The sequence below is a fragment of the Lissotriton helveticus genome, chromosome 3_1 (assembly GCF_964261635.1).
Source record: "Lissotriton helveticus chromosome 3_1, aLisHel1.1, whole genome shotgun sequence".
NCBI classification, from domain to species: Eukaryota; Metazoa; Chordata; class Amphibia; order Caudata; family Salamandridae; genus Lissotriton; species Lissotriton helveticus.
In genome coordinates this window covers 809,141,663-809,169,610 of record NC_136061.1, presented here as the reverse complement: position 1 = coordinate 809,169,610, position 27,948 = coordinate 809,141,663, and the positions used below count along the sequence as shown (strand labels likewise).

The 27,948-nt window shown below is 42.9% G+C and overlaps 1 protein-coding gene across 3 annotated transcripts in view; it reads right to left on the bottom strand.

The window, feature by feature from the left end:
• Window positions 1–9,601: 9,601 nt before the first annotated feature.
• The window catches only part of GTF2H1 (general transcription factor IIH subunit 1), a 482,809-nt gene continuing 464,462 nt past the window's right edge, over window positions 9,602–27,948 (bottom strand). For all 3 annotated transcript variants that reach the window (XM_078681075.1, XM_078681073.1, XM_078681074.1), the window contains exon 15: window positions 9,602–14,547. In XM_078681075.1, coding sequence (XP_078537201.1) covers window positions 14,461–14,547 — 87 coding nt within the window. In that variant the 3' untranslated portion in view covers window positions 9,602–14,460. The remainder of the gene's footprint in view (window positions 14,548–27,948) is intronic.

Genomic DNA, 27,948 nt, shown 5'->3' with positions numbered 1-27,948 from the left:
TGGGGGGGGAGATGAGGAGAAATTCAGTTTTTTGGTCATTCAGTTTGAGCGGGTTATTGGCAAGCCATTGAACAGTCAGTTTCAGGGCGTCGTTAACGTGGGTAAGAGAAGAGATTTTGATGTATGTCTGACTATCATTGACGTACATGTGGTAGGAGATGTTGGCCGTGTGAAGAATTTGAGCTAAGGGTTCAAGGTAGAGATTGAAGAGGGTAGGGGACAGAGTATAGCCTTGAGGGACACCGATTGATATCGGGGAAGGAACAGACAGGTTGCTGTTGACTAAGAATCTCTGGGTGTGGTTCTGGAGGAAAGAACCAAACCATCGGGGAAGGAACAGACAGGTTGCTGTTGACTAAGAATCTCTGGGTGTGGTTCTGGAGGAAAGAACCAAACCATTTGATGACAGTACCTCTTAGACCCATCCTGTGTTCGAGGCGTTCAAGAAGTTTCTCGAGGTTGACAGTATCAAACGCCGAAGAGAGGTCCAGAAGGATCAGGAGGCAGGTTTTGCCATGGTCAAGGGCTTTGAGAGCATCATCTACGATGTGAAGAATAGTAGTTTCAGTGATGTGTCCAGGCCTGACCCAGATTGGAAATAGTTAAGCAGATTGAAATTAGCGATATGTTGGCTTAGTTGTAGTTGCATACATTTCCCCTGCACTTTTGCAAGAAGAGGAATATTAGAAATTGGTCTGAAGCAGTCTAGAATTGCCGGATTCAGAGTGTTTTTTTTAGGATGGGGATGACTTGCCCGGTTTTCAGGGAGTCGGGTTTGGACCATTGAAGAAGGGAAGCGTTGATAATTGCAGTCCGAATGGGAGCGATGAGTAGGGAGGTCGCTGCCAAGCAGTTGGCGGGGAGAGGGTCGTTGAAGTAGGTATTTGTTTTTAAGGAGGATAGAATTTTCTAGATGGAATGGTCATCATAAAGTTCGAAGTAGGACCAGTGAGCACTGTTTTTGGGTGTTGCTTGAGCGGGAAGAGGGGAGAGATGGGCCCCGGAAAGAGGAGGAGTGAAGTTTGAGGTGGCATTAAGTTCGATACCTAGCGAATTAAGACCCTGTCTTCCAGCGGGGAAGAGTCTGGTGTCCTCTTGCCCTTCTGTATCACTTTAAGGAGAGCGTGGCGCATCTGTAGATATCTCTAGTACTCCGTTTTGGCAAAATCATACTCTAGTTGTAATTGGGTGAAAGGAACACTCACCCCCCCCACCTCCCTTTCCATTAGTCACCCACCTTGGAGATACCTATCAAGTCCCATCGATCGAATCCAAGGGTGTGTCTCAAATTTCCGAGTAGATCTGTATCCCAGAGTGGGGTGGCAAGCTTGATCCTACTCTCACATCCCAAACTCTTCGTGGCTGTCCGCCACACTAGAACAGCATGCATTGTGGGTCCCGAAAGCCTTAGCAAGTTGGTGTACAGTGCCCCTGCAAAACTTCCCACTGGGAGAAACCATATATCCATGAGAAAGCCGGGATCCTCCTGCGGTCTTTATATAGCCTGATTTATTGTGGCAAGTTGTGTTGCCCAGTAATATTTTTTGAGATCCGGCAGGGCTATTCATCCATCATACCACCCCAACGTTAACTTTTGGGTAGCGATCCTGGGCGGTTTCCCCTCCCACAAGAGTTCCCTTAGAGCACTGTCAATGGCTTTGAAATTATCTGATCCTCCTGGGTGTGGCGTGTTCTGTAAGACGTACAGAAACCGAGGAAAGGAGATCATCTTAAAAACGGCCGCCCGCCCCAGTAGAGACAGAGGGACCGATTACCAATGTAAAACGTTACTCCTAAACTTTTGCAGTGGGGGCAAGCAGGGTGTCTCCGTAGAAGAGAGCTGGGTCTTTGGCGACTCCGATCCCTAAATATTTGAAATCTGTTGCAGCTTCTGTGATAGTGAATCCCCTTGGTAGTGTCGGCTTCTTTCCACTAAGTACATAAATGACTGATTTAGACCAATTGATCCCTTACCCAGCGAATCTACCAAACATTATAAAGATCTGCAATATCCTATTCAGGAAAGTCGCCGGTGAAGCCAAGTATAAAAGGATATCATCGGCATACAATGAAATGCGGTCCTCCCAGTCTTCTGTCCATCTTAGCCCTCTGATAGGGTCTTTCTGTATCCACATTGCTAATGGCTCGAGTGTTAAAAGCAAAAAGCAATGGGGAAAGGTGGCAGCCCTGCCTGGTGCCTCTGCTAAGCATAAAGGTACACGATTTCCTTTTATTGACTACTATTTGGGCTAGAGGTTCCGTGTGTATAAAAGGCGAACCCACCCTACAAACCAAATCCAAGTCTTCTCAACACTGAGAACATATAGGGCCTTTCAACTGCGTTGAACGCCATGGTTGCGTCCAGGGACACCACCACCGCATCTTCTTCGATCGTCTTGGCTCAGGCTATCACTCCATGGAGCCTACGCAAATTAAGAGATGTATTTCTGGCTGGCATAAAGCCCGATTGATCAGGGAGTACTAATTTTGTGGTCACGCACAGTAAGCGAGTATTTTAGCCAGTATCTTAGCTTCCGCATTAAGCAATGATATTGGGCTATACGATGGGCACATGTTCTTAGGTTTCCCCACCTTGTGAATGAACACAATTGTTGCCAGCCTTTGGTCAATGGGAAGCAAGCCTTCTTCCTTGCTAGCATGGAACATTTTAACCAAATGGGGTGCAATTTTACTCGGCGCAAGTTTATACAGCTCGATGGGCAATCCATTGGGACCCATTGCTTTGCCTACGTCCAAATCATATATGGCTTTTTCTACCTCAGTCGCTGCTAATTCTACTTCCAAATCCAATTGTTCCTCTTCAGTAAGTATTGGCAATGAGAGGTCTCTCTAAAAAGGAGTACGCCTCTTCCTCTGTGTTTGTCGTCTGAGACGCGTAAATGTTTTGATAGTAATGACCAAATGCTTCATCGATAGCCTGTGGTTTGGCGAGTATTTTACCCGATTCCACCACCTGCTCCGCCTCAACTGCTCGCTTGCTCCCTGCGGTCTAGCCAAGCCAGTAGCTTCTCAGCTTTGTCTCCCACTTCATGGATTCGACTAAGTGTTGCCCCATGTCGTACCTTTTCTGCATCCGTGGCCAAGGCTACGTCTTCCTTTGTTTTCATTTGCAAGGCATGTTTTATCTCATCTGAATTGTCTTCCCGTAGGCTACCCTCCAGATGTTGTATATCTGTTTCTAGGCGCATTAGTGCTGCCTATTTCTCTTTTTTTTAGTCCTGAGATCTGAGCTATAGCTAACCCCTGGATGCCCACCTTGTATGCCTCCCACACAGTCAAGGTCGAGTCCACCAAACCATTGTTCTCCTGAAAATAAAGTACTGTGTTGTAAAAAAATGTCCTCTTTATCTGGGGGTTCTTGAGATATCATGGGTTGACTGGGATCGTCCTTACAGTTTTGGATTCCCCCACCTCCAACTGACACCAAATGGATGAATGATCCGATATACCTTGGGCAAGATGCTTTACCTCTAACATTTATCATCTGCTCCGGCGGTGTTACTATATAATCTATTCGAGACATGCTTCGGTGGGCACCAAGTAGAATGTATATTGCTGCTCGACTGGGTGGAGCCTCCTCCATGTATCCACCATACCCATTTCCCCAGGAAATTATAAATTTGCGTTCGGGCTGGTGGTAGAACCCTAGGGGGCCACCGATCCAAGAAGTCTGAGACAATGGAATTGAAGTAGCCACTGATCATTAGTCTACCCTCCAAGTCAAGGAGGAAAGGAACCAGGATCCCTAAACGTCGAGGCCTGAAGTACCGGCGGTACATGGGTGGAAACCAGGTTTATCGTACTACCCTCCCATGTCCCAGAGATTGCTACAAATCTGCCCAGGTTGTCTGTCCATGTGCGGTCAGCAGTCATCGGCAGAGTTTTCGAGTCATTATACCCACGCCCCGTGAGCCGGACCCAAATGCAGTGCGCCACAAGCTTAAAGCCCCATCTTGACAGAGCGTGGCATGTATTACCTAATAAATGCGTTTCTTGCAGCAAAATCACATCTGGACGTGTCGTTTTATAAATTGAAGCACAACTCCCCTTTTTATCTGGTCTCCTAGCCCATTCACTATCCACGACAGCAAGTTAAGCCCATGTACAAATTCAGTCCCCATCTCTACACAAAGTAGTAATTCGCTCCCTCAAGGGGGGGTTCCTGCGGTTCTCTGCGTTTTCCGCCACAAACACTGAGCCCGCAAGCCCTGCATCTGGTAATTGTGACCTTGTCTACTTCACCCTGTGTGGCCTCTCCATTTTGCCATCTATTGTCTATCATGTCCAAACTGTTCTTCAAAATCAGACTTCACGCCCCCCCTTACTATCACTAGAGATATCGCCATGTTGCGAAATGACGTATCCATAGAGTGTTTCAGAGAGTCTGAATGACTGGAGTCCCTCCCCCTTTACTATATCAAACTGTGCCTCCCGGTCCCGTAACCTCCCACAACCCCCAACTTGCATGAATGACTGGAGTCCCTCCCCCTTTACTATATCAAACTGTGCCTCCCTCCCTGCCTCGCGGTCCCGTAACCTCCTACCACCCCCAACTTGCAGAGTGCCTATCGCCAACCCCTCTAACTTGTGGTGCTTGTGCCAACCCCACCCCCGTTCAACAGTTTATTTGCAGAATTGCGGAGTCACAGTTACAATGATACCAGAACATCAAGCGGTAACAACATGAATCAGTCTTGCGCCTGCAAAAAGTTTTCATGCCTTATCTCCCCCTGCTTCTTATCTGGAAGGTCAAGGCTGCACCAGGCCAGAGGAAAGAAAGTCTATGGGACCCATGCAAATAAATGATGTATACAGACCAGTTCTCAATCGCCGTCCTCCCTCAACGTGTTTTCCCCCGCTGGGGTTTCTGCATCCTGCTCTTCTCTGATTTTTCCTAGTCTGTCCCATCTAGCTTGGCGACTCGTCTTCCTGGCCACTCGCCAGACATCCAGCCAGTCCCATATCTCTTCATGCGTAAAAAAAAACAAGCCTACCCTCCTGCTTCCACTCTTAACTTGGCTGGAAAAAGCAGGACGTATTTAATGTCTTTCCCGTAATTCAGGTTAAATTTCGAGGAAGGCGCGTCCCTGACGTTGCACCCGGAGTGTAAAGTCCGGGAAGAAGGTCACCTTCCTATTGTCCAAGTCAATCGGGGGTGTGACGTTTGAAGTATAACATCTCTGTCCCTGTAATTGAATATTCTCGCCACTATGGGTCTCGTGTCGGTGTCGGGGCCGGGGGGGGGGGGGGGGGGGATTGGGGGGTTCCGGGGGGCAGGCCTTGGTCTGCCCCAGGTACTCTGTGTGCCCTTTTGACCGTAAAGAATTTGGACAGTCTGGTAGGCTTCAAATGGGTCATGACCAGCTCCTCCACAAACAAATCCTGTGCCTGCCCTTCTGCTCGTTCTGGGACCCCTAGTATTCGGATGTTGTTGCGCCTTGAGCGCCCTTCATATCCGTCCAGCTGGGCCTCCATCCTCTCACCACAGGCCTGAAGCTCGTCCACTTCCTGCCGAAGGGTGGTCGTATCTGTGACTAGGGACCCTGCAGTCGGTTTGACATCCTTAGGTCTTGTGTTCATAGAGCGCATGCCCGCTCTCAGTAGGGAGATCTCTGAAGACGGAGTCAATCCTTGACTCTAACGACGTTCTCACAGGCTTAATGGCCGACATATCTTGAAGGGTTGGCTCCTGAGCGTCCACAGCTTGCAGTTTTTTCTCAGGCGGGTTGTCGGATTCCTTCTCTCTAGGGCCTTCCCCAACACTACAGGCGTACTTATTCAATTTGGCCTGCATGGAGGATTTAGTATTTCGTCAAGCGGCCATCTTAGTTCCGCAACTACCCCCGGTCGGGGGAGCAAAACTGGCTGAGTAGTTTTCTGTTTCAACTGATTTAACGCTATGAGATCGCAGCCCCACCAGGACGGCACGGATGCTGGTGTCAGTGACTTTTTAAAGTTGTTGGTTGTGGGATCTTGCCCTTGCCCCCTCGTCATATGGTAGCCTGCCTGAGTGGACAATATATCGCTTAGGCACCTGGCCTCTGGGACAGCCCCAAGACTTCCTCTACTGCAGGGCGCCTTTAGTTGAGCAGCCGGGTATCAGTCATGCCCTCTGACGGCCAATCCTCCCACTGCTCCGAAGAGCCCTTTCGATAATACCCCTTACTCACTCTCTCAGCTCAACCGCAGCGGAAAGTTCTAAACGACTCTTATAGGCAGGCAACTTCAGCTGAGGCACTGCAATGGGTCACTGGACTCTCCCCACCGTTTGCCCTGCACAGTCAACCATCTGGGGCAGGCTCCTGTGATGACGGCAGCACTGACCTTCAGGCGAAATCAGGGCCCCCTCACCGCAGTCAGGGGTCTAAACATTATGCAGCTTGGATAGCACTCCGTTCATGTAAGTCACTGTAGCCAGTGTTTGTCAAATCCACCGGAGCACTTGCAAGCGTTTTGCTCCTTTTCCTTGGCCTTATCACGTGGGGACAGCAGGTGCCCTACAATTCTGATAGTTAGTCCGGCTGATTCCGCCTCCAAGCTGCTTTCCTTACAGCCCACGCGCTCAGATTTTCACTCTCTCAGTACATACTGCAGCTCAGCGCCGGCTTGAGCCTTCGCCCATTACTCACTGCAATTGATCTCATCTTCGTCGCTGGGGCCCTAGATGCACAGCACATCTCCATGGGTGCGCCGCAGCCAGCCGCCTGTATTTTCCCCTCAGCCACAGTACAGTCAGGATCTACCGTGACTCCGGACGGTCTCTATCTATGACGCCGGTGAGCGAATGTCCTGATGAGTGCCGGAGCTAGGGCCTCTCGGAGCCGGCCACGTAACGGCGCCAATCTCAGTCACCGTATCTACAATCTGCTCGGTCTACGGCTCATTTCATTCCTGGAGGGTTCCGGTGCATAAACTGGCACTCAGGTCACTCACAATCCCGGAAAATTTGGCGGATTTAGGCATGAACGGGTGGGCTCTGCGGAGCCACCTCAAGGTGCAGCCATTTTGCTTGGCGGTTGGCCACGTCCCCCCTACTACTGGTTCTTACCTCAGTAAGGAGAGCTAGAGAACTACAGCCGCACACAACATAATATCCATACATTCATTTCACAAGAGAACGTCACCTTGCACACCAACCCTAAGTCAATGCAAAAGGTCCCTTCGGACTTTAAACCAGCCTGCCATTCTCAACTCCTTTTCAAATCTATTCATGTTCGCTGAAAGATCCTTATATTTACTGGTTGCATGCAGGTGCATCAGCTTTTCTATGGCCAAAATGAAAGACCTAGATCTTTCAGACCAGCTTATTGTCTTGGTGAGCTACCCAGGCAAGGGACACCCTCTGTCTAAACAGGCTACCTATACCTAGCTGTCAGCCTTCATTACCTTTTACCAGAGTAAAGCGAACTGTCCACTTCAAGGCAGTTGGAGGAAATAGCCCCATAAGAGGCACAGCAGCAACTACTGCACTATACACAGAAGCACGTCTCTTCGACATGTTCTGTGCACCTCTGTGGAAAAGCGGACATACTTACACCAAACACTACTGCCTGAATGTCGATGCAGTAGTTGACTCGTCAGTGGGTCGAGCAGTTCTTCATAACCTATTTCAGTAAAGGTCAGCATTTAGCATGCTTTTATCCATTGGCTATACTGATTCCTATTCGGATTCATGCATATAAATCTATGAAAGATCCAATGCTGGGGGAAGAAATCAGTTACTTACTTACATGCACCTCCAGTTCTCCAGCTTTGGTATCCTTCATAGATTCACATGCAATCTGCTCTCCTGCCCTATCAGAAGTTCAAAACCCAAGCAGTATCCTTAACAGTTGTGCTACAAAGCCTGCACTATTACGGTCTTTAACGGGGTGGGAGAGATCACAGCACTTCCACCTCATGGGCTGAAGTTTGGTTTGTTTCAACCCATCTTACTGCTAACTAAATATACCAGAGAATTTCAAATTGACAACAGGGAATTATTTAAAGGTGAATCTATGCAAGGTACTAACACTGGAGAGCTGGAGTTACAGGTAACTAATTTATTTGTGGACATTCACACATTTACAAGGTTTACCATGCCTTGTAATATTCCTTCTAACACCCACTTCTCACCCCTTGCAGGGTATTTTACTGCTGCAGATGAATAATTACAGCAGAGTAAAGCCAAAAGAAAATTAGAGGAAGTTCTGGTGAAATAGAGTTAAGAAGATCTTCATCTATTCACCATTTGTGCTGTTTTAAGTTGTGGCAGTTGAGCCTCTTTGAGGAAGTGCAACTCTGTCTCCCTACATTGCATTGGCTGGAGTTCGAGCTTTAAAAATAGGTGGAGAGACTGCAAAGTTTCAATATTACTTAAATGCATATGTACACCGTTGTGCAAACAAAAACAGATTACTGATGATTCCCATCTTGACGTCAAGCATTCTAATCAATGAACAATCAAATACTGGAGAAACTCTGCTGGCAAATGTTCCGTAGATATTGTATACTAGCATTTCATGAAAGGTCATGCTGCGTGTATTGGCAACCTTGTGCTCTGGAAAGCAGTTTCAAAGGATATTGAAATGATCTGCCTTTTTGACAATTAAAATGTTTATTAAAATGATGCAAAGTATTGACAATATTGAGAACTAGTCTTCTAAATTCAACTTACATTTTCAAAATACATGTTGATTAACTATTGGGTAACAAGAAAACAGAAGCTTGGTAAAATGCATTTCAGTACCAAAGAAACTGGATTATTAAAGCATTTGATGAAATGTAACTGCTTATTACTATCTATGAGAATCTGGGAGTCATATTAGACAAATCCCTTTCTATGCAGGACCAGGTAAACTTGGTGTGGGGAAGGAGCTTTGGTCTCTTAAGCCTGCTGAGGAATCGGTTCAGATGGATCCTTCTAGCCTGGTGTAAGCGCGTATTCTGAACAGACTAGACTACGGTAAAGCTTTATATCTAGCGATGGAAAATTACCTCTTTATTCGCTTGAAGCTTATACCGAATGAAGCAGTTAGACTGATTTGCAATAGCCCTAGAAGGAGCTCAACATCGACCTGCCTCAATCAGTTACACTGGGTCCCAGTGCAGAAGAGAGCCAGGTTTAAAATACTTTGCTGTGTGCATAAGGCGCTCCACGAGTCAGGACCATCTGTTGTACGTGGGAAGGGGGCCTTCTGTAAACCTAGTAGAGTGTTGTGTTCTTCCCATCAAGCCCTGATTTGCGGCACCCAAATTAGGCCGCTCTTTCAGCCACTTAGTCGAAATTCATTGGACTTCTCTTCCTCTAGCTATACATCTTAAGAAGGATCTTTTTGTGTTTTATACATATTTGAAAACTCTGATGTAACCCCTTTAAGGGGCATTTATCTTCAGAGCTTCCTTGTTTGGTTCGAGTGCCGGGATGGCCCCTCTGGGATGATGCGTGAGCTTTATAAATAAATAATAAAAAATAAAAAAATAGATCATATTTAAAATCCCCGATCACAATCATATCGTATGACCACCTGTGGAAATCCTGCATCTGATTCCTAAAGATAACAATACTTAACAAATTATACACCAGCCTCCAAACACTACGCAGATTGGGACACTTTTATTATACAAATATTGGATAACACTCTAGATAGGATTTAAGCATTTTATTTAAAAATACAAACATTTATAAAGAAGATTTCCTCTTAGTAGAGAAGGTAAAGTAGGAAAGTAAGCCCCAACGTATCAAAATTCAAAGGAACTAATCAATAAAGTAGGTTTCAATACAGTATTAGTTTAGGGAAATACAAAAAGATGAATATGTTTAAATAGCATTATCAGGATTTCTGACCATGTAAATAAAATGTGCAGTAGCAGCCAAACAAAACAAACTCTAAATGCAAAATACCTTTCTGATAGCATGGCACTTTAAATCTTAGTTGCAAGTACATATTTAACAGATCACAAATACTTAGCAGCCCAGGTAATTTCAATGACTTCACTGAACACCACGCCAAAATTAGATGTGAGTTTCAAAAGACTAAAAGCATAGCAATCTTCTTAATAATAAAATATGTATAGGGCAAACTCCTTAAAGTATTCTATTACGCCATGAAGTTCTGAACTGTTATCTGAAATTGAATTGTGGTTGATAACGTTGTAACAAGCATACGACTTTTCTCAAATGAGTGGCCTATATAGAATTATAAAAATACATTTAAAAGCAACACAATTGTCTTTAGGTTAAACGTATTTCGTCATAAACTTGAGATTTTGTCGAATTCATGACTCACTGGGACTATTATTTGCTTGATGCCAGGCACAGAAAAAGATTTTCACATAAGACATCTATTAGGAGATTTTCTGTAGATCCCATGAGTTCCCCAGTGGACATGTATTGTTGCCGTTTCTATTCAAGAGAGACCATTGGATAGATTGGTCCTGAAATACCTTTATTTGCTTGGGCTTAGGGAACTAAAAAATAAAATAAAAATGACTAAAGAACTTTCCAGCATAAGCAAGTGTTACTTTTTGCACATCTCAGAACCAGATCAAGTTTTAGATTGAGAGACAGTAAACAATCCAGATATCAGTTAGGGTATTTATCTTAATGGTGTAAGCACTTACAGACAGTGCGGAAGAAGAATATGCTAAGTGTAATGCAGTAAAATATCCATTGGTTGAAGCAGGGCTAGAACTAAATTCCAAAGTGAAAGACAACAGAGGAATGCCTTCATGAAATGGCTCTCTTAAAATGATGACTTTCAAGAAAAAATCATAACAGCTTGCTTTGAAGCCTATGGAAGAATACTGGAAAACGTTTCAGTGGTTAAAACCACTGTTATAAGCTTGCTTTCAATGGGGCAAGGCCGCGTACAAAGTGCTTTCAAGCCAAAGAAAAATTACCAGATTCTGAAAGAATGTGGAAGAAGTTCCAAATAGGATAAAAGTGCTGAGGGTCATGGAAATTACCTATGTGGCACACACTTCTAGGAAACCAGTACATACATACAATAAATAATGACTGCTTGTGGGTTAAGGTGAAAATGAGTGCCCAGAGCAAAGGGCATCACAATGGTAAGTTATGAATTTATAGATCAGTAAATATATCCTATGGTCAGTGGTCTCACATGCGCTAAAAGACGGAATTCTCAAGATGAACATTTTTTTCAGGTCCTCGTTATGATTTTAAATGATTGCAGCAAGCTAGCAATTGTAAGGAAACGATTGCTGAAAACAGACCAGGTGAAATACACTTAGGCAAACAATGACAATATCTTGAGGAAGGTGTATGCTACCCTAAACGTGTTTTCATATTGACTCAAGCCTATTAATGTGCTCTCATACAGTAGAGGACAATATACATAAGAAGTTGATTCCATGTTCCAACTGACTCCAGCCTGCTGTGCTTTCAAACTAAGCACTTTCTGCGAAAAAAAATCCTAAAGCTTGTCCTGTGGCAATGTCCATTGTGCACTTCTTAATCATAGAATACGTCTGCCCATCAGCAGCTTTTTACATTCCTGTAACTGGCGTGGGCCATGATTCTCTGAAATTTATGAAGCGTATGGTATCTGAACACATGTTTTTGAAATCACACAAATTAACTGAACCCTAGCCAATTATGTTTGGATCTAGAAACAGGCTGAAGAGGGATAGGTGCCTTTCAAACATCATAAAATGATTTGGAGTAGGAATGGCTAGATGAGTGTGTCGAGTTTAGTTTTCCATGAGTGTACTACTGGTTAAACCAGCCCCGAAAAGGGTTATACCGATTTCTTTTTATTAAAGCATACCATGAGTTCGGAGTATTTGGACCACTGTGTGACTAAAAGTCAGTTAAGGATAAATGTGCTGTCCAACCATAAAAAAAGTAAACCAGCAAACAGTTTTGGCGAGGTACAATTTTTGGGGACAGAAATAAGATTCTTAAAACCTAGGAACCGCTACAAATTAGGGATTTTTTATATGACAGTGAACACACAATTTGAAATTATTGCAAACCAATTACGTGTCTCAGGCATTCTAAAGTACCTCACACCACTAACACGATGTCTTAACAACACATTTATTGCTATAAAGATCCAAATGCATCTGCTGTAAATTTCCACACTGGTTGATATCACTGTTAATAAAGCAGAAATTAAAAGTATAAACTCAAACAAATCCAAGCCCACCTACTGGCAGCTGACAAATGCCACAGGCCAACCATTCTAAAGCTCAAGCATTTGCTATAATGCATTTGCATCTTAGATGATTAATAGAAGACACTATAATGTGTCCGAAAGGAATACAAGATCGGATGTTCAAAATTCAAGTATCTAACGTGCATGATAATTTACTGGTACTGCTCAAATATATTTACATTAGTCTGCAAGGAAACCATGACACACTGGGACATAGCACCTAAATCTCTATGTTTAAGTTATGAATAATAACACATCAGAATGAATAAGAAAAGAACTGTGAATAATAATAGCAGCAGGATAACCATGTAAGTGCTTAAATCGGCAAACGGATACATTTGTTAACAGCATCATAACATACATTTTCGGGTTCGATTTATTACTTTTCAGTCGTTTGAACTAAGGTTATTACATTGGATTGTGTAAGATGCCCAATGTGATTTTTCGGAATATTAATAGCAGCAAAATTAACTATGAACTGGATATGTTCTTATTTCTTTAAGATGGAAAACTGCATTGCTGCTCACGCACCACTGCAGAAGGATGGCTCTTTAAAAAAACAAGGCGCACAGAATTTATGTTACTAAGTCAAAACATTCCTCAGAACAACTACACTCCTCCATATCAAGTAAAGGAAATGTAACTAGAATTGCAGTCCTGCACTTTTATTATACAAAAGAGTTATGGTTTGGAACATACTAGTTTATCATTTAGAAAATATATACCTGACCATTTTAAGGAGTCGCCAATATAGACGTGCCCTGTAATTCACTGTTTACTCTTGTAATAAGGATGGACACTGTGCTAGCCACCAAGCTAATGTACAATATTGAGAACTGCAGAGAGATACCTGGACTCCAAAGGCAAACTGCTTATCTTGGTTAATCGGAAAGAAAGTGTAAGCACAGAAATGTGGCAATGAGTACTGCCATAATGGGAAAGATGGTGGTTGTTTGAAGAGCAGAATGAGAAGTGGTTACTCTTTATAGGAATTACAGGGCACTGTAGTAGTTACTTTCTGGGCAATGTGTGGATAATAAAGAACTGTTGGCATTGAACACTGACTTCGAACCACAGAGCAAGTTGTGTTAAAGTATGCATAGATTTTGCCAGTGGTTCAATGACGATGATCAGTATTACACCATACATACAAAATATAGAATAAAATAAACTGCCTACAATAAGGTTTTACTTCTTTACTGTTTTTATATTTATTTATTTTTTAAAAGACTTAGGTTAGCTTAACAGAAAACAGAGCCTATAAAGATCAAAGTACGGCACAAACTCAAAATTTCAGTTTGAATTCATATTCTTTCCCCTGTTTCCTACAATGATTATCGAGTCGCCAAGAATATAACAGTCATAAGGAGAAACCGGAAATACGCAAATGTTATCAGAAGAGAATAGGTTTGTTTACGTAGGCGGGGTGAAGAAGTGTGTTTATTTTTAATGCCCACTTGTAAGACAATAAAAACATTTTAATACACACCCACCGTTGTCAAGAGCTGTTGATGCCTTTTTACGAAAAAAATCATCGACAGCAAGCATACCGCAGAATTTCAATATCTCCTACATAACCTGCTTTTGCCCATGTCTCTCCAACTCCCCTAGAGAAATACTGAGGGGTAAGTCTCCAGGAACAAGTGTTCACTCGATTGCTTGAGACCAAACAAAGAACCTTGACTGGACGGCTATTCCAGTGCAATGTGTTTTGTTTGTGCACATCTTTGGGAAGCATATAGCAGAAGTTTGCCTTTCTACAGATCAGTGAATCAGTAACATTTGTTAAAAATATTTTTAACCTCATCGATACAACTGATAGAAACAGGATCCAATAAAACAGGAAGATCCGATGAAGGAAATGTTCCATTAATGTGCGTACGGATATATATGTGTAAATATCTACCCACACACACGTAAATACACACACCCGGTGTCATATCTATAAAAATGAGACCAGAAACGAAAAATAACACCCAGATCTGAGAACTTTCAAGCTTCCAGTCTTTCCGTGAGCAGCTTTTATGCAAGTTAAAAGCAGTTCCTGAGTAACTGCAGTAAACAGTGTCCATTTTTTGCCTCTCGGCCTTTCCATTTTGGTTCTTAAGATATCCGCAGAGTTTTCAAGTTTAACCATCCATCGCCCCTTTAAAAAATATTGTTCTCTCAAGATTCCACGCACGATTCTTAAGTCCTCGATGCAGGTTTCGCGGCAGCGTCGGCACCGTCTGACATTTCTTCCCGCAGCTTAACACGTTTCGTTCTGCCTCACCAAGCTTCACGTTTTTTTCAGCATACGTTTAGACTGCCAAAACTGGAATTTGTTGTAGGCGGTCTGCAGCATTTCTTCTAAATGGTTAGTCAGCTGAAAATCACATAAAACATTGAGCAGTCAATAGCTAAAATGAAAACAGCAAAATTGTCAACGCCAGCGTCTGACTGACTTGTGAGAAGAACCTCTTTAATTATATAATTGTTTAGTCATCTAAAATGGAGTTTCACACAGCCTTGTACTCATACACCCCATTCACCGACTCCTTGCATTCCCCATTGTACACAACCCCCATACCGTACGCACAACGAACTCAATATAAACAGGATACATTAAAAGAATAGAAAGTAAAAAATAATTAAAATATAAAATCACCTAAGCATGGCTACGATATGTTTACATAAACAGATACAATTAAACATACTAGCATTGGCCATCTTTCAATAGCATTGAACATATTGTATCCTTATTTTAAAGTTCTAGGATGACATGGACAATAATGAACTTCTATGATGATCGACTGAATTAGAGGTGCACTGCCAATTAAATAAGTAGTGAGCAAATAACTCATTAGCACTGTATGGACAGCTGTAGTATACCTTAAAATGAAAATAAAAAGAGGATAAGCAAAGAAATGAAAGGGGACCTGTAAAAGAAGATAATGGAAAACTAAAGTATTGGTGCAGCAGTACTAGCGCTGAAGCACACTACTTTTCAGGCAGATGTGCACATGTAAACAAATTCTGTCACTCAAAGGGCAAGAGACAACAGCTAAAGTAGGCTGACCCACTGTTTCATGCAGTCATAGATGAAAGGAGAGTGTAAATGATGCTCATACAAACCAATGGCAAAAGATGGCTGAACCAAACTATCTATATCTATATCTACATTTACACATTTGTCGTTCCCAGGTAGCCAGAAACAAGGTCGCAAACTCACAGGGGTTCAGCTAAAGATAGTTTATTGCCACAAAGCAAAAACAATCAACAGACGTGTTTTGCCACTGGGCCTTTGTCAATGTCAGTGTTGCCAGCTTTGGTTATGCTGGACCTCTCGGCGGCCTTCGATACTGTGCCGGATGCCCTGCTTCTGGATCGCCTTTCGTGGATCGGAGTAGCCGGGTCCGTGTGGGGTTGGATTAGGTCTTTTTTGGAGGGTTGTTCACAGCAGGTTTGGCTCCCACTGTGCGCCTCGGCTCCCCAAACAGTGGCCACGGGTCCCACAGGGGTCATCCCTTAGCCCCCTTCTTTTTAACATCTATGTTACCCCGCTGGTGTATCTGGCGGAAGCATTAAGGGCTATGGTGATGGCCTACACCGATGACACCCAATTGCTGGTCTCTTGGGGACGAGACGAGGTTGCAGTTCTCCCCGCCCAACACTGCCTATCCTCGGTATTTTACTGGCTCGCTCAGACATAGCTCAAGTGCAAAGAGGAGAAATCGGAGATCCTTTTGTATGGCACATTCCCCGCTGACTTCAGAGAGAAGCTTTGGCCCCATTGGTTCCCCCCTACCTAGCTTTAAAGGTTATTCTGTTAAGAATCTCGGAGTTTGGTTTAATGAGAACCTGATCTTCTCATCGCAGGTTAAGAAGTTGGCTGGCACCTGTTTCAGCATCCTTAAGTCTCTGAGGAAGTTTCTTCCTCTTTTGCCTAGTTCTGCTAAGGAAACTGTTGTTCGTGCTTTAATTCTATCTCGGCTCGATTATGCTAATGCATTCTATGCTGGCATTCCGGGTTACCTTTTAAATAAATTGCAGGTGATTTAAAATTCTGCCGCCCAACTCCTGCTGGGCCTTTCCAGCAGGTGTAGTGTGCGTTCTCATCTCCGATCTCTGCATTGGCTCCCAGCAGAGGCTTGGATAAAATTTAAAATTGTATCCATTGCTCACAAAGCCCTGCATCGTCTGGGTCCCATTTATTCGCAGAAGAGGTTTACTTTCTATACTCTGGCGAGACAGCTGTGTTCTTCCGCCCAACTTTTGGCACAGATCCTTTTGCCGGGTTCGCTGCACAGGCATGGAATGCACTGCCACTGGCCTTGCGGGGAGTTAAAGACCCTTTGATTTTTAAGAAAAAGCTGAAAACTCTTCTGTTTTAGCTCTACACTCCGACTCTTATTCGGACTCTTTTCAGGCACGCGTCGGGACACTCCTCTGAGTATCTGTGAGCGGTATAAGTGCATATAATGTAAATGTAAATGTAAATGTATTTCGATTTATATAGCGCACGAATCACCCAGGGGTCTCAAGGCGCTTGCTTAGGGAACCCGTCCTAGTATTCCCCTGTGAGATACCCCGGCAGGGTATCCACAAGGTGAAAGCCAGGCATCCCGCCGCGAGGGGCCGTAGTGGAGATTAAGCAAGCTATTGCCCAGAGTCGCAGAGTGTGACCCCGTGAGTCGAGTAGGCACCGGAGCGAGAATTGTCGAGTCCGTGGAATTTTGAGCCGAGACCCGCCGAGGCGGGGAATCGAACCCTGGTCCACGGCGCATCTCAGCTTCCGGGTCTGCCGCCTCTAACCACTGAGCCACGCTTACATTACATATTTAAATACTGTTGCATTTCAATGGACAGTATCGCCATATTGGAAAAATCAAGGATGGACATTATTTCACATAATGCAAATGATGAAAGAAGCATGGCGGCCATGCTACATGCTCTGACAGTGAAAGCATTCTACAGTGAATCACAATCTGAAACACATCAGTGAATGCATTGGCCCTATGGCCTCTCTATATGTGTGCAATCATATTAAAAATATTGAAATCATGTTTCGAAGTTCTGTAGTAGACCAAAAAAGAGCAGACATTGCATCACATCTTGCGCTATGCAGCAGTGTGACACAGTGACAATTTAACACAGTAAATCGCAGTCTACAGTGCATCGGTTAATGTTACAGAAAGTACACAAAACATATAAAGAATATAAAAATTTTGCAATCATATTTTGAGGTCCTACTAGAAAACAAACGTTTGGAATAGCTTTCAAATCTTTAAAATATGACATTAGCAAAAGTTTGGCTCTGTGAACTCCCAGCTTCAACAAGCCTTTGTTCCCTGGATGGTCTGCCAATTGGTAAGTTTCTAAATGCATTTTGACCTTTACCCCTTACCATTTTTAGTTGATCGAGGAAAGAAAAGGGCAAACCTAGTAACGCCTCAGCCTATTGGCCTTCATCTGGGTGCAGTGCTAATGTTCATGGAGTGCAGTTGTGGCAATGCAATTACTTTGATTTCATTCTTGCCCTGTTATGAGCAGATAGTGCGTAGTGCCCATACAGCATAAAGCAATGTTCCTAATGTGTGATATATGTTGCTTCACCAAAGCTTGAACATGAGATGTTCTGCCAAATGGGGCAGGGCTCGTGAGCATGTGTCACCTCTGTAAATTGCATCAACATTGCCACCAATCCACTGGTGTAGGCAGAACGATGAGCCACCCCAGCCGGTATGCTTCAAACAGAGTTTGTTTGGCAGAAAAAAATCAAATAACGCGTTTTGACCACCAACCGGTCTTGCTCACAACCAACAAGTGGCAGCCAATGCATTTATATCAGTTATCACTTAAACAAAAGGAAAAATAGACTTCATTCATTATTGAAAGGTACCTGAATTCAAACAGGATGTGGACATATCCCCGTTGTGGAATGTAGAGTCACATAATTCATATCAGAATATCATTTTGTCAACAATTATCATTGTCATTCTTATTGTAATTTTATAAACATTTGTATTAATGTTTCGAAAGCTCATCGTAGCCTTGCAAATTAAGAAAATATTTTCTATCCATACGAGTTTAAGGACAACATTGTGTAATCCTTTTCATTCATGCTTCATAGGCTACTGGTTTGCCAATCAATCAAATCAATATACTTACAAAGTGTCTCCTCACTTCTCATAGGTATATCCATATGGTAAAGTGCATATTATAGTGAATGACATTGTATCCGCATTCTCCAACGTGTTATCTATAAAATTGCTTCACAGGCTAAAAGTAGGCAATTAGTCATTCGAAATATCCCGAATACTGTTACACTCACAGCCACTGTTCATTTTCAGATAAAGACAAGCTCTTGTAGTGGTTGTTAGGAGAAACCACAAATCAATCCATTCTACATACTTGTTTCATAACTACAAAAAATCTTAGAACTTTTCTGTCTGCTCCCATTTTCAATTCGATTCATTACAATGGGAGATCCACTTTTTTATTGCACCACAGTCGACATATAAAATAATATACATAACTCATAAATGATTTGTGAAAGAGGTACCATACAGAAAAAAATAATAGAAATGTTAAAGTAAACAATAAATGTACTACTTTGCAAATCATATTAGTGAACACTATGACAGATATATGTGGGCTTCCCACCCCCTGTTCCTCAAGTCGCAATTCAGGCCTACGGGTTTGGTTATAACTTTTCATAATAAATAGATCAATTCTATAGAATGACAGAACTTTTCCCAATGAACCAATAAGGCCTCTGTATATATTGATTCCTCAGAACCTCCATACATTTCTGCTAGATGTTCATCTTCCCCTTTATAGAAGAAATCCTCTTCTTGAGACTCAGGTGTTAAGGGAATCTCGATTGCCTCAACCTCTTTTTCACTTTGATCCTCTGGCGTCAAAGCTTTAGGCGGTATCCAAAAACCCTTTAGAATTTCAAAGTCCTTTTTCTGTAGCAGTGCGGCCATCACGGCTTCTAGACGCCTCTTCTTCTCGTTTTCCGCCGCACTTACTTCGGCATCAAGACTCACTGTCAAAGAGTCTTTTGACGTTCTGCTCGGGACTGGTCTGATTTTGACGTCAGTGAACCTTTTGACAAACTTCTTATGAACGTCTTTTCTTTGGAGATATTTCAGCAAGCATCCAGAACCAAGAATAGAAAAAAAGAATCTGAAGATCGCGACAAAAGGTGGGAGCTTCAAGTACGGAGATCCCTTTCATTGATCTGATGATATTCCTGTAGAATGGACACCTGCACACCAGGACATACAAGAAGGACACCGATTGCAACAGCCTCCTCTCTTTCGAGAGTCACCACCCGAAGGCCCTAAAGGAGAATCTACCATATGGCCAGTTTTTGAGGATCTGATGCAACTGCAGCTCCATCACTGAGTTGGACTTACAAGCCACAACTCTTACTTTGAACCTGAGAGAGCGGAACTACCCGGTGGATGTCATGCACAAAGCCAGAAAAAGAGCGAGAAACAGTAACCGCCAGGGCCTACTGGAGACCAAGGAGCGTCAGAGTGACGATGTCATGACCTGTGTTACCACCTTTACCCCACTATCTAACCAAGTCAAGATCATCATCCTGCGGAACTGGAGGATTCCATAATCTTTCAAACATTCATACACCAGGAAGTGGGAGCTAGTTTCTGCATTATACCGCAACTATGTGGGGTGGGATAGCGGTTCCCCTCATCTTGATATCATGTTGAGGACGACCCACAAACTCAACGACAATACCCAATTAACCATGAAGCCAAAAAACAAGTTAGGCAAATTTTAGAACAACTCGAAAACCAAGGTGAAATAAAAAGTTGAACCTCATCCATGAAAAATTCTTAGTTTCCAGTAATTAAATTGGACCATTCATATCTTTTACTATTAGACTAAGTACAGCTACTCGCACATTGGCAGTACAGAATGCACACGGTGACACACGAATGAACAACATTGTATGGAAGAAATACAAAACATTTGATCTCTAAAATTGATTTTTCTGCCAGAATATAGTGCCTGGAAGCAGATATCGGACCACATTCAGTGAGCTAAGTTCTCAAAAACAGTTTTGTTGATAACCCCAGGGGTTTAAGAATAGCCCCAGGCAGTTTTCAGCCAGAATAACACTTTACTACAACATGTTAATGAACAGGCACTGTCCTATGTCAATGACATTTACCTGACAGATGATAACCTTATAGGACACTTTACAAGAGTGGATTGCATAATCTTGGGATTTGCTCAAATGGGTTACAAATTTAATTTAATAAAAACATTTTTTTTTTAAATTGCCCACCTCACTGTCCTTTTTCTGGGATATGAACTGATAAGTTAAGGCAAAAGCTTTGCAACACACTTCCTAGAGAAATGTGCGCTGCTTCAACCTCCAACAACATTGAAAAGACTACAATCCATATTGGGATTCCTAAATTTTGGCAGAAAATACATTCCAGAGTACGCAGCACGGGTTAAACCATTCTACGACTTGATACATCCGGACTTTTCAAGCACACATTGGACACAGGAACACACAAATATTTTGACATTCTGTGCAAGCTGACATGATAGCTTCCAAACATTTACACACATTTAAGAACACAATGAACCTGGTGATCAGTTTCATTGCGGGGTACATCAGGGTACACTTATGTCACGTTCAAAGAAGGTGACAGTATCAACTGCATATTAATTGCATTTATACACCAATGCTGACATGCATTTTTCACCTACTTAAAACATCCTAACAGCAGTACAGACTTCTGTAGTGAGAGAGCGAGCCCTGGCTCAGGGTAAACACATTGGGACCAAAGTGCCAACCTTATATGCCGCCACCAAAGCAAATGTTTTGAACGCTAAGGCTTTACAGCCACGATGGATTCAATGAGCTAACTCAGTCACTGCAATAGATGTAGACTATAAATTTGAATCTACAGTTTAAACACAAGCTTTTCTGCAGTATGAACAAGAACATCCTCTGCCTAATGAAATAATGCCTCTAGATCGCTATGATTATATCATATATACTGCTGAGTCTGCCTAGCTTGCCAAAGGGACTAAGCACCAATGCAAAGCTGTGTGCGCAATTGCAAAATGGCGCATTCACGATTGAAAATTCCATCCTGAGAAAACCTACACACATTCACTTGGTGACCGCACAGTGCAGCCGACAGAAATTAAGTCTCTTATTCTGACACTAAAGAATACGGATCATGAATTACCCAAACTTATAGTGTGGGATTCGTATTACTGTGTCCAGTCTTATAAAGAATACCTACACTATTGAAGCCAGAAGGGATTCAGAGATGTAAAGGGTTGCACAATAAAGTAGTTGCTTTTGAAAAAGGTGTCAAAGCTGAAAGATTGCTTGCCACGATACACACATTGAGTCATCAATGTGTTGTTGTTCACGCTGTAGAGAATGACATGGCAGATAAAGCCGCAACAGCAAGAGTTTGCACTGCTGCGGTTGCTGTAATCACTAGTTCTAGCAAATAGACAGACAGAGGCATCATGGTGGCTATTAGCACTGAACGTGACAGCACTCACCTGCCTAAAGGCTTCCCATTCAAGTACTTCTACAAATTAGATGCACAAAGCATACCATATGCTCGTATTTCTGGAGTGGGGGATAGATTAAAACCAAACACAGATCACAAACGGGTTGATACTAGCTGCAAACGAGGGTCAGGCTTCTGCACATGCAGGGGTGGCTACTACAATTTCATGATTGCAGCAGCACTATTGGTGGCCTGATTTTTACAAACAGACCAAGGACTTTGTCCTTTACTGCTATATCTGCCAGCAGATGAAGGCTCCACCATAGAACATCCACCACAGACACCTCTACTGATTTCAAACAAGTCTCTGTCTTGTGTCTATTTGGATCACTGCAGCCCTCTACAATAAGATGGAGCTTACAAGTACATCTTGGTAGCAATGGATTCCTGCTCTCGAATTCTGTGGGTACAGCCACAGCGGTCAGCTGACACCCAACCTGTTAGAAAGGATCTGCTAGTCTTTATCAGGATATGAGCAATTGGCACATTATACTCAGTCCAGCCGTTAGCTATCGGGCTTACAAAGAGGCAATGGGAAGTATGGGTGTGACCTTGTATTTCCCCTCCCTCTATCATCCTGAGGAGCAAAATTCGGTAGTGGAGAGTAAAAACAGTGACTTAAAGCAGTCTTTAACAGCAAGAGAACTAGGATCAGGTTGCAGTTGGGTCCATGACATATATGGCTCCTGAGGGCACTCAACAACCTGCAGAGAAAATCCCTGGGTTGTCAGACTCTATCCTGTTTGGGGTAAAGATGTGGGACCAAGACCTCGAAAATTCCAGCACAGTGGCGGCAGAAACACCATTTTACATCAATGAACGTTTGGCTTTTTTACAAGAACTGAACAAATTCTGTGAAGAACAAAGCAATGTCCAAGTAAAATGCACCGCTAAGTGAAGTTAGAGCCAGTGAGGCCTGGCTTGATCTCAAACTTTGGGAATCTGGTCAGGGAGAAGATAGTGAACAAAAAAGAGTTTTGGCCCTTCTACAGAGTGCCTGTACCTGTCCTGGCTGTTGACGGTATGAGGTCTGTACTTCTTCCGACCCGTGCAAATCGAAAAGGCAAAGATTGGTCTCCATCGATTTGATCAAACCACACTATGTGGCTGATTCTCAACAGTGAGCATGTGGGGTCCTGGGTAACCATCTGCCTCCTCTTGCTAACCTACAGGAAGTTCAGATGGCAGCTTTAATAATTGAAGAAGCATCCTCTCTCCAACGAGAGACAACAAACAAGAACAATGAAGTATCTCTTCTACCTGTTACAACAACAACTACTGTACTGTTCGTGCAGAAACTCAAAATTTCAATTTGGAATAAAGACAAGAATAAAGTTTACATCAATGTACCACAAATCGAGTCATCTCCCAGTTCTACAACACCTGCAGAGCTTCCAAAGATACATCGGACTGCCTCTGGCTACTTCATCGACTTTGAAGACTTGTCGTGCAGCGCTTTGGATCCACTACCACAACTGCTGCCTCTTCCTTTCAGGCTGAAAGTGTGTATTTTCTATCTTTGGCTGAAAAGGACATTTTGTTTCTCCTTGGTTACATCTGTGGATTACAATTGAGTTACTTTTCCTGTCCTCTGGATTAGTGACACTTTTTCCTGCTTCCAAATGGACATTATCCTCCAGAATGCTCTGCAGTACAAATGGGAAACTTGGTCCTCAAGACACATGCATCATCACATCGTAAACGAAGAGACCTTTCCCTGGTGAACATTTCAGAGGTTCCAGCTCCCTAGGGGATTGTTTGGGATAGGGTATCGTATGATCTGTATGGTCACACTGAACTTTCACAAATGTCATATTTGTTAAAAATGTCTGTGAATGAGGTCATAACCCGAAGTACTCTTTCTGATATTTGGGACATTAATACAGTGCATGAACTTTTAGAAGATCCTGAGGATTCAATTGGTTTTCCCTCTGATAAATTGTATGATGGCACATCTAATTAGCATGACATGTTCTGTTTTCAACATAATGTACAATTACACTCAATGGAAATATCGCCCTACACCACCACATGGTAGTTCCAAAACATTTGCACAGAGGTTTGCTTATTTTTCTGGTTACGATACAGCGAACCCGGCCTCGTATTTTTATAGGCATGCATCATCACCTGCAAAGAAACATATGCTGACACCACGCTGATATATTCTGCCTCCTTTCTTTCCCAGCTGTCTGTACAGAGTTTTGACTTTTGGAGTGACACCATAAATGTGAAATCTATTTGGGGGAAAAGAGACTGGCAGGCTCAGGGAACTGATACTTTGTTTAGAGCATGCCTGATACCACAAAAAATGATGTTCCTGAACAAAACTGTGCAACAAACATGTCTTGGAATAGCCAAGATGAAAGATTTGAACATTCCACGTATTCCCAAATGTGGAAGTTTTGAAAATTGGTAAAAACGTACATACTACAGTGAGGATACGTTGGATTCCATGCTGCGTAATGGAACATACAAGTCATCTGACTCTAACTGGAAGGGATGGTTACTTTGGCTACTGGACACTAACCGTTATAAGGCACACGATTCCTGTGAAACACGGAGTGTTTCAAGAATAATAGACCTGACATGTGTTATGTGCAGCCTGAACCCTAGGGGGTGGGGACAATTTACAGAGTGGGAAAGCTGTCTCTTGATTGGCTCAAAACCTCAGCACTATCTCAGATGAAACAACACTTGTCCCTTTTGTCCGCTGACCTGGAACTCAGCGGACAACCACGTCAAAAGGGCTTCTTGTATACTATATACAATGAATTATGGAAGGTTTCTCAGTAGGATGCTACTGAAAGAGCGTGCGAGATTTACATGGTTTATTTAGAAAAGGCTATGGCAGTGTTTGACAACGGTATGACCACCTTATCCTCTAGGATATACTCTTTAGGCAATATGGTGTCATCTGCAATAGACATTATGCAACAAGATATGTCCATAGTACAACATGTAAGTATTCAAAAGGGGATGAGGAGAAATATTTAATGAGGTCCTACACCCACACTCCTCTCAGAATAATGTAACAAAGCATATCAATGGACTAGTTCCTCTTCAGGGACAAACTAATCTCTAATATTTTTATTTTATTTATTGTTTATTGTTTTTAGTTAATAAAAACCATCACAATACAAAATACAGTTTAAATAAATTTTTCTTTAAAAGGATGTCACTCCATCTCATTAAAACGTTATATATATTAATACATCAAATAACAGTTATATTCCAATTTTATAAAATATCATCAGAGCGAGGTTATAAGTACTTCACAGTATTTCAACAAGTTTGTATGGGGGGTACATAGGAGATATGACGAGCATGATTCTGTTGTTCATGATGGCGTCATTACCATAACTTTAGCTACCTTAACAATAACATACAGTTAGAGCCAGCCTTTATGGATGCTTCCTACTTTCTCTTTTACTGCTTTGTCGTGGATTTCCAAATATTTCAGCAAGTTACAATTTAGGCGAGGATCAGTAGAGTCCAAGCTTCTCATGATTGCTGTTCTACATGTACGGATCCCTCGCTCATTAAATAAAAACTTTAAAAATAATCGGCGTGCATTCATCATTTCGGGGCATATACAAAGCAAATGCACAAAATCTTCTTCCGCAGCATCACATAATCTACATGTTTTTGGTCCATTATATCGCCAAGAAGGTTTTTCTGATAAAGACGGCAAGTCCCCATGGCACATAGCCATGAATTGATTTTTAAAGCGCACTGGCTAAGTTAATTGGAAATAAATTGCAGGTTGCACTGTGACCTATGTTTGAATGGTCATCCATGCAGGAGCTCGTCGTGAAAAGAGACTTTTATCCTCTATCAGTGAGTGATTTTTAGCTGCTTTATTCATAGCCTGGCAAAACGTGTGATGAGACAGTTTTAGGGCCCACAAATCACCCACATTTATTAAACGTAAAGAGGAATATAAGTATTTACTATAGGTTGACTTAGTATCATGGATTATGGTTTCCCATAGTGCTTTAACTAAAACACTTGATTCATTATTTCGTATTTTATGCATGGTTTTAATAAAGTGATACCTTCTTGCTATACTTTGCTGCAATAAGCCAAATTCTAAACGGATTTGGGCTGGGGAGGCATTCGATGGAAGATGGAAAACCTGTTTATATGTTTTCGTTTGTAAGCCGTCTAATAATTTAGCATCCCTACCATACATCACCACACTTGCATAAGTTAGCGAAGGAAGGAACTTTGCTTTAATTACTGCAAGCAGTGGTTGATGGGAGGTTCCATCTAATTTTCTTGCCAACAAGCTAAATGCATTTATCAGAGCTTTGCTTTTCCCAGCCATGTAATTATGTTGTGCTTGGAAATTAACATTTTTATCGAAATGAAACCCCAGGTACTTATAGGTAGTAACTTCTTCTATGATTTGATCTTCCAGCTTGATCTTTAGAGATGCACCAATGTTCCTCCCTATACGCATAACTTTTGTTTTAGAGATATTTATTTCCAAATTATTATGTTTTGTATAGGTCGCTGTTTTATTAAGTAGTCTTTGAAGACCAATTTCTGTGTGACTCAACAGTACAATATCGTCAGCATAGGCTAAATGGGATATCGTCAATGATCCTAGACTTGGTGCATGTGCGTTTACAGAATCCAATTGGAGAGACAACTCTGCCATAAATAGATTGAACAGGTGTGGGGCTAGCACACAGCCTTGCTTAAGCCCCCTAGCCGTTGGTATTTTCCTTGACAATTTGGTTCCATCCCCTACTTTAATTTGAATCCACGAATCTGTATATAATGATTCGATTGCTCTTAGTAACTTTGTTTGTATGCCCCAACTTCTTAATTTGGCCCAAAGAAGTGAACGATCCACCCGGTCGAAGGCTGCCTTCAGGTCTATGAAACAGAGTTGTAATTTTTTCCTTAGACGTTAGCTTTTTTCCTCCCGCAATAACTGATACTGCTAGCATGTTAATTGTGGTACCATATCCCTTCCGGAATCCTGTTTGCTGAGATGGAATCAGATTCTTGTCATTTGACCACTCTATTAGCTCTTCCAATATTATTGATGCATAATATTTTGCTTCTGTATCAGTAAGGGCTATTAACCTATAGTTGGATGGATTTGTTTTATCACCTTCCTTATTAATAGGGTTTATTATCGATACTCTCCAACTATCAGGAATTGAACCTGTATTCTCCAACGGCTGTCAGGGGTGGGGGTCACGGGTCTGGCCCTCAAATGGTTCGCTTCCTTTTTGGAAGATCGTTCATTTTAGGTGTGGGAAGGCCATGAAAAATCATCTTCAACCCCTCTCCAGTGTGGTGTGCCACAGGGCTCTTCACTGAGCCCTACGTTATTTAACGTTTATATGGCCCCCCTGGAGAGTGTGGTACTGCCGCTGGGTATTAAAATCATCAGTTATGCTGATGATACTCAGCTGGTGGTAGGCCTTTCCCAGTCGGCGCACCATCCCGACCGGCTGCACACATGTCTTGAGAAGATCTACACGTGGATGTGCAGCTCAGCCCTAAAGTTAAATGGCTCCAAGACGGAACTGATGCTGCTGGGAAACTCCTCTCCATCTTTGTCCCCCAGCAGCTGGCCAGACTGTCTGGGACCGGCTCCCCCCCCCCAAACGGGAGATCAAGAGCTTGGGGGTATGGCTGGAGCAGGACCTATCGTTTAAAACTCATGCCAAAAAGACTGCTGGCGTGTGCTTTGGCCTGCTCCGCGCAGCCCAGAAGATTTTGCCTCTGCTCCCAGTGACCACCCGAAGGCTTCTCATCCAGGGACTTATCATCTCGCGGCTGGATTTCAGCAATGCGTTATTCCTGGGTGCACCCGAATCTACCCTGAATAAACTGCAGCAAGTGCAGAACGCGGCAGCCAGACTTCTGACGGGTCTCCCTAGGCGTCAATCTGCCCGCCCGGCGTTGAGGGCACTGCACTGGCTCCCTGTGAGAGACAGGGTGAAATTTAAGTCACTCTGTATCGCTCACAAAGTCCTGCACGGGGTAGGTCCTCCTATTCTGGGGGAGATGGTCCAGCCCTACAAGGCCCCTCGCTCTCTTCGCTCTGACGATCAACATCTCCTTCAGGTTGGCAGGGTGAAGAAGGCAAGAATGGGTGGCAGAAGGTTTTCAATAAATGTGGCCTCTTTGTGGAACTCGTTGCCCCTACAACTGCGCTCGGAAGCTAGCCTGCTTTGGTT